The sequence below is a fragment of the Myotis davidii genome, unplaced genomic scaffold (assembly GCF_000327345.1).
Source record: "Myotis davidii unplaced genomic scaffold, ASM32734v1 scaffold172, whole genome shotgun sequence".
In the NCBI taxonomy this organism is placed as follows: Eukaryota; Metazoa; Chordata; class Mammalia; order Chiroptera; family Vespertilionidae; genus Myotis; species Myotis davidii.
Window position 1 is genome coordinate 3,833,339 of NW_006284343.1, and position 7,436 is coordinate 3,840,774.

The 7,436-nt window shown below is 61.0% G+C and overlaps 1 protein-coding gene across 1 annotated transcript in view; it reads left to right on the top strand.

The window, feature by feature from the left end:
- The window catches only part of TMEM104 (transmembrane protein 104), a 40,915-nt gene that overhangs the window by 28,460 nt on the left and 5,019 nt on the right, over positions 1-7,436 (top strand). The window contains exon 8 of the mRNA XM_006754638.2: positions 2,116-2,209. Coding sequence (XP_006754701.1) covers positions 2,116-2,209 — 94 coding nt within the window. The remainder of the gene's footprint in view (positions 1-2,115; positions 2,210-7,436) is intronic.

Here is a 7,436-nt window from a genome sequence, read left to right on the forward strand (position 1 = left end):
TTACATAGCGGGACTTTCTAAAGCCCAGTCCTGAGCCTTCAGAGATGAGAGCTGACCTCCTGCGTAGGCCCCCCCCCAGGAAACCCCCAGCACCCACAGCTGGAGCGCCCGTTTCAGTGGGAGACATCACAGGTCAGAGGTGAAACGCCGACCACTTCGCCCCGGGCACAGTAGGTGTCCAGGTCAGGCCACGGTCACTGGGGGACTCTTGTGCCCAGTGGCTTCGTATGTGCCTTCCACGTGACAACCCCTCCCATCCCGCAGAAGAGAAGCTCATCAGTGGACCGTCTCCCTGAAGCAGTCATTTCCCTAAATGACTTGCTGACGGTGTTGCTCACAGACTTGCTCGCGAAGCGGGGGTGATCCTGGCCCCCAGCCCCCTCCCTGGCCTGATGAGACGCTTGTGTCTCCCGGGAACAGAAGCAGATCTGCTGCCGGGCCCCAGCGGAGCGGAAAGCTCTTGCCAGAAGCCTCCCAGCCCCATGGACCACGGCCAGGCCCGCGACCCCCGCTAATTAGAGCCTTCTCAGCCGCCACTTTAGTCCTTCCTGCCATTCACTCGCACAGTGATGATGGGCTTGGATAAGAGGTCACAGCTTGTTCCACATCCTGCTCTCCGTGCCACGGGGGCGGTGGAGGGGCGGGTTCGGCCCCCCTTCTGTGGGGTCCCGCCTGCCTGGCACAGGGCAGACCCCGCAGCTGCGATATGTTCACCCAGGTCACAGGACCGGGCCGGCTCCCCAGGGTGGGCCCCGCTCCCCACACTCGCCTTGGGAGCCAGCTGGCTGCGTCTCTCTGGCGAGTGTCATTAGCATTAACGTGGTAAAATGGCACCGTGTAAATGTTAATAAGGTCTGATGCCGCCGCCGCTTCCGAGTGGCAGATTGGAAATGGTGCCATCAGCGCAACGCCAACCAGCAGCGTTTAATTCCTCTCTCCCTGAGCACCCAATTTGGCGTGGAAATCCTGCCCTCCCCCTCCCAGCCCCAGGCTCCGCGGTGCCGAGTTTACCCCGTTTTCTTTTGCAAAGAGGCTTCGCATTTCCCTGTTAAGACAGGCTTTGGATTTCTTCATTTTTTTTTAAAGTAAACATTCGCTCTCCCCTGTTCTCCCAAGAGAAAGAACCGAGGAGCCCGCAGTGCCCCCACAGTGCCACGCACGGTGCCCGTCTCCTCTCCTCCGGCTCCCCACTCCCAGACTCTCCACGCCCCCTCCCGGGTGCGGCTGGGCTCTTCTGGGGCTGGGGTCCTTCTCCAAGGACCTGCCCTGGAAGCCAGGGGCTGTTCTCCCTGCTTCCCCTTCTCTGTCAGGTAAAAACATTGCTGGTTGCCCGGCTGGCGTGGCTCAGTGGTTGAGCATCGACCTATGAACCAGGAGGTCACGGTTCGATTCCCAGGCAGGGCACATGCCCCGTTACGGGCTCGATCCCCAGTAGCGGGTGTGTAGGAGGCAGCTGATTTGTGATTCTCTCCCTCTCCCTTCCTGTCTCTGAAATCAATAATATTTTTTTAAAAAAACACACACACATAAAACATCGCTGGTTAACAACATCCTGATTGAGCCTTTCCTCTGAGCTCTTCAGAATGGCGCCCCCTCCCCTCCACTGTGTTGTCAGGACCCTGCCCCCTCCTCCCAGGAAGCCTTGAGTGCCCGAGGCGTGGCTGGTGCCACTGCCCACCCTCCTCTTCCTGCCGCCTCAGACCTAATCCACGCTCGTGCCCACTCAGTGCCAGGCCATGCCTCCCTCATCAGTGTTTGCTGAAGATAAGTGAATAGGTAACGTCCCCAGGGTGTCACCTGGGACTTGCCTGGAAACCCCTTTCCAGAGTTCAGGACAGTGAGTGTGAGGACGGGCAGAGAAGCGTGGCTCTGGCTCCTGTGCGCATGACACAGGAAACTCACTGATGCTGTCTGATCCCGGGGAGCCTCTGCAGTCCAGGTGCACCTGGGTCAGGACTGGCCCGGCCCGGGGCAGCGGCTGCGTGAACGGTGTGTGCTACACACACACACACACACACACACCACACACACACAAAACAAAAAACTCACACACACATGGCGTGCCTGGTGCGGCCCGGCCCCTGTGTCCCCCTCACTCCTGTGTTTGTCACCCAGGCTGTCTTCACTCTCCTCCTGGGACCCTTCACCTTCTTCGACGTCCAGAAGACCAAGTACCTGCAGATCCTGACCTCCCTGATGCGATGGATCGGTGAGTCTGACAACAGCTCCATCTCTCCCTTCTCCCCTCGGCCCTTCCTTCGCCCTCCGAGACAGCCAGGAACATGGTGCGGGTTCTGTGGGCTCCCCTCCCTTGGGGCAAGGAGGGGCCGTGCTCCACCTGCCTTCCTACTGATGAGGAAATTCAGTCCCGTAAAGTTACATCACTTCACGATCAGGTAGTGTGGACGGAGCTGAGCCAGGCCTGGGACTGCGGAGTCTGGGACCTGTATCTTTCACACGCCTGCGCCGGTCCCTCCCCACTGACCTGGACTGGAGGCTGGACCCCTGAAGGCCTGGGTCAGGGCCCTGCTCCCTTCAGACATGAGAGCTGTGCCATAAACCAGCGGGCATGGCGCCCCCCATCGCATCCCCAGCCACCAGGGTGTGAAGACCCCTCATCCACAGTGCCCTCTGACTGCCTGGCTCCCCTCTGAGCAGGAGCACTGCTTTCCTGGGTCGGGGGGTCTCCCCTTAAATCAGGTGTGTGGTGGGGTGCTCATTCATTCCTCCACTCCATCCTGCCAGCCACCCTGGCGGCCCGGGCTGCTGACCACCTGGACTCAGGACAAGAGGGTGTGGGCTCCCTGCTGCCCCCTCTGCTGACACGTGCTCTGGGACCAGTTGCACACTTGTTTTTTTGTTTTAATATATATTCTTACTGGTTTCAGAGAGGAAGGGAGAGAGAGAGAAACATTAATGATGAAAGAGAATCATTGATTGGCTGCCTGTACACCCCACACTGGGGATCGAGCCCGCAACCTGGGCGCGTGCTTTGACCGGGAATCGAACCCACGACCTTCTGGTTCATGAGCTGACGCTGCAGGCTTGTTTTGGTCTAAAAGCAAAACCCACTGTTGCTGTTCTGGTGGGGACACCCCCGTCCCGTGAAAGAGGATGGTCCCAGACTCCCTCTGACCGCCGTCCCCCGCTCCCTTTCCCAGGCGTCCACCCTCATCGCTCCGCGTTGCAGCCGGCGCTCAGCACTAGGTCATGACGAGCTCAGACAGTTTCTGATCCAAATGATTTCCCACAGTTCTGGCACCTGCAGTCCCCTGGTCCCCACTCGCGATGACAGACCCCAGCGTCAGGGGACTTCGCCCCACGGGAGTCCTGGCATCTTCAGCTGGAAGGGACGTGGCCAGGCTCCAGGCCAGCCCACCCTGCAGGCCATGGGGACGGGAGCTCCCGATGGGAAGGCTCCCACGCACTCAGAGCTGCGCAGCGGGGTCCTTAGTCAGTGCTGGGAGTCCTGCCTTGGCTTGAGCCAGACCCCCCAGCCTGTAACTTCTTCCCGCTCTTGGTCCTTCCTTGCAAGGGAATGGGCGCGGGGCTGAGTGGTCTGGAGGGTGAGCTTTGGGGCCTCTGTAACTGGATGAGCCTGTCCGTCAGCCTCCATCAAGATGAGGGACAGGAGGACACCGGGGTGACATCTGGGTGAAGCGCGATTCCTGCCTGCCCCGCTCATGGGTCTGAGCTGTCCTCACCCGCAGGTGCTGTGTTCACGTTTCATTCACGAGCCCCACAGTCCTGGGTGAAATGAACGCGACCACCTGGGGAAATGGGCACGCGTTGCTTAGAACATGAGGGTCGCGCCAGCTCCAGGGGCACGGTGTGGGCATGGAGCCTCCCTGGGTGCAGGAGGGATTGTGACCAAAAGTCCGGGATCAGTGGCCGTGTCTGCGAACCCTAGTGACCTTCAGAAGGAGTGTTCTCAGGAAAGCAGCGTTTGAGGAAAAACCTCCCTCCTGGCCTCGCTGGCTTAATCTGCCGTCCCAGCAGCCGGGCCCAAAGTCCTAAAAACCTAGCCCACGGCTCGGGATTGGCTGTCCCTGACGTGCTGCCTTGGCGATGGAAAGGGGCTAGTTAAACACCTCTGGTGCCCGGCTCCTCTCCCTCTCATGAGGCGGCGGCAGGAGCAGGAGGTGGGGGAGGGACGCCGTGCGTTAGCTGGCATGATGGATTCCGTGCCACCCACGAGGGGATGGCGCGGATAATGGCTGTTAATGGCCTCTGCAGCACCCCAGTGCCTGTTCAGTCTAAGTCCTCTGTCTGAGGAGCAATGCGCTCATTAGAAGAGAGAAGATTGTAAGAGGGTGGGGAGGAGGCTGACTGGATATGAGGCTCCCCCAGATTCGGGTCAGCACAGCCCCCACCTGCAGAGGAGAGGCAGGCCCCGGGGGCCTCTGAGGGAGTGGAAACACCCTGACACCACCACCACCCCCAACCCCCACCCCCGTTGGTGTCCTCGCACAGCGCGGAGTCGGCGGCTGGGTTGCTTTAGACAACCCATTGCTCTTTGCCAGGGCTCAGGCCGCCCAGCCCGGTGACCCATTCCGCCTCTTTCTCCCCACCAGGGCCCCTCCCCCAGGGCAGCAGGGTGGCTGCTCATTGGCGCAGGGACACAGTGGGAATCCTCGGGGTCCCCACACCCTGGAGGCCCCGGCCCTCCCAGGGAGGCAGCCCCCGAAGTGCAGCATGGCCGGTGGCAGTGGCCTTGAGAGGCGTTGGGCTTTGAGAGGGTTTGAGGCGGAGCCCAGCTCGTGAAGGTCACCCACACTCTGTTTGGGAGGTGACATTGTCTGGGCAGCGTCCTCTCTGCAAGTCATTTGCCTCTCCCTCCCCTTGATCCGAGAGATAGCCAGCAGCCTGCCCCAGAGGCTCTGGGTGACGCACCGCACCGGCAGCGTTCTCCGAGACAGACCTGCGGGCTTGGGAAGTCAACCTCTCACGTAAGAGGGTCGCCAGTCAAGTCTAAAATGTAGCCCAGCCGAGGGCCCATTCCCAGCCTGCACCGCAGCCCCCGGGCACTTCTGCTGGGGAGCTGGAGGGAGACAGCAGCGGGCATCAGGGAGGACCGGGGACACCAAGCACCCTGGCCAGGCCGTCCCGCTGTGGGAGGGGCTGCCTGCCCCCCCGGGGGTCTGCAGGCCGTTGGGAGCGGGGGCTGTGGAGGGCGTCTCCTCTAGCCCAGGTGCACCCCAGGGGAGATTTCTAGAACCCCTCAAAGGCAGTGAGCACCAAAGCCTTGTCTCTCCTCAAGTCAGCACCAAGTTGTCAGTTATGTGAACTTGCTTTTCACGTTGCCTTTGAAAAGCAGCTGCGTGCAGTGGCCCCGGGACCCTCCGGCACACTCCCCCTCGTCCCTCTCCCGTCTCAGGGCCCAGGCGTCTGGCCGCGAGTGAGGCGCTCAGGGTGGCAGTAAGCTGGCTTGGGTTCTAGAGAAACAAAAGGGGAAATGAGCAGCAAAGGAACTGGAAAATCATAGACGTACTGAGCCGGAAGCTTTCTTGTGCTTAATTAGGAATTTGTTCTGCCATCTGTTGAAACCCCAGGCGGGAGGACTGCAGGAGCCCGCCCCGAGCCCGCCCCGGAGCGCAGGGCCGGCCCTGCTTTCTCTGCACCCTCCGCCCTCCCTCAGCCATTAGCCGGAAGCCCCTCGAGCTGCCCCAATGGGGTTGAGAGGGCTGGATGGCCTTTTCCAATAGCCACTTGTCGGCGAAAATGTCAGAACACGTAGGACAGGCACCAACCAGTGTTGATGCATTTCTTTTGCTCCCCACACAAGTCCTGGGGAGACCAGGCTGGTCAGTCTGGCAAACCCAGGCTGCAGATGCCTCTGAATTCACCCGTGCAAGGAGGGTCTCCGGTGGCCATACGGTCACTTACCCCGGCAGCTGCTTCAGGTCAGCCACAGGCTCCCGAGCACCCAGCATGGGCTCCGGCCCGGGTGCCACCCCTGCCAGCCTCTCCCTCTGCACCTCCCCCCCGTGTGCGCTTCCTGAACAGGCCAGCGCTGGTCCTGGGGCACCCCCACTGCCCTGGAGGAGGCCTGAGCCCCAGAGAGAGAAGCAGCCCCCACACAGAGGTGCCGGGGGCTTCCTCTGTAGCTCCTCCCGCTCTCCCTGTCAGTGGCCAGCAGACCAGGGTCACTCAGAGACGCAGCCCAAAGTGCTGTCCTTCGTGCCCCCAGGCCCAGCGGCTGTGGCTTTAGAGCCCAGGCCCCAAGCCGCTCAAATGATGAGTGTAGACCAAGCGTGTCAGACTCGTGGCCCGCAGGCAGCATGCCTCGTTTCTGTGGCCCGCGTTAGCCTTTGAGTTTGTCATGCTTGGTGTAGACCTTTCGCGCCTGGGACACTGGCTGGTAGTGTCGCTCCTTCACTCCCATTACCAGCTTCCCCCAGAGACGCCAGCAGACGCCTCCCAGCTGGGGACACGGACAGCTGGCTCTGCTCAGGGCGCCCCATTTGGCGTTATTAAAACACTGATTCTTTCCAATAAGCACTGCTCTGCAGCGCACTGCCCTCCTCGGTCTGGGTCTGGGCTGCTGGGACCCACAGGGCTGCCTTCCCTCTGATTGTGTATTCAGAGCAGCCACCACGCACGGTGCCCGTCTCCTCTCCTCCGTCTCCTCCTCTCAAAGTGGGTCAGGCGTCCTCCCCGTGAGCCGGCGAGCGTCCGCGGATCAACCTGGGCTGCCTTGGGAAGTTCCTCGGCCCTGCCCTCCCACCCGCCCTGGCAGGTGCCCCATATTTGTCCTCTATTCCGAGGGGGGGGTGTAACTTGGTGGCCCAAGTGGCAGAAGGTCTCCTCCTGGGGACCTTCACCCAGGAGGGAACATAGGGCTCTGGTTTCTCCTGTCCCCAGAATGATCTGTGGCCGCGTGCTGACCCCCCTGCCGATCCCTGACGATCCCCGCGGAGTGTCTCCTGCTGGGACTGCTCTGATCTGTCACCACCAGCCGCCGGGGTCTCTGTCAGGGCCATCTGTTCCCATCCTGTTGGTTCCGCACGCCAGCATGGTGCACGAATTCCTTCACAGCCTCTCCCTCCGCGCGTGCTCCTCAGAGGGCAGGGAAGGACCCCCTTCCAAAGTGAGGATACCCACCGGCCCTTCTGAGCCGCCATCCAGGCCTCCCTCTGGGCCCGCCCGCCCTCTGGGCCACCGTCCAGGGCTCTCCTGGGCCCTGGAGCATCCAGCTTCTCTGGTCACACAGCCCGTGGAGGGGATCCAGGAAAACCTTTATGTGTATATTTCATTTTGGTCTTAATTTTATTCTTAGTTTTTGAAAAGTTCTCTCCGCAAACGCAGAGGTCAGTTTAAAGGAGAGGAACCCGGGGTTTCTATCTTAAGGCTCTTGGGGTAGAATAGACACATAATTACAGTTTGGTGAAGCGTAGGCGTCGTGCCACAAGTGAGCCTTTTCCTTAGCAGCCGGA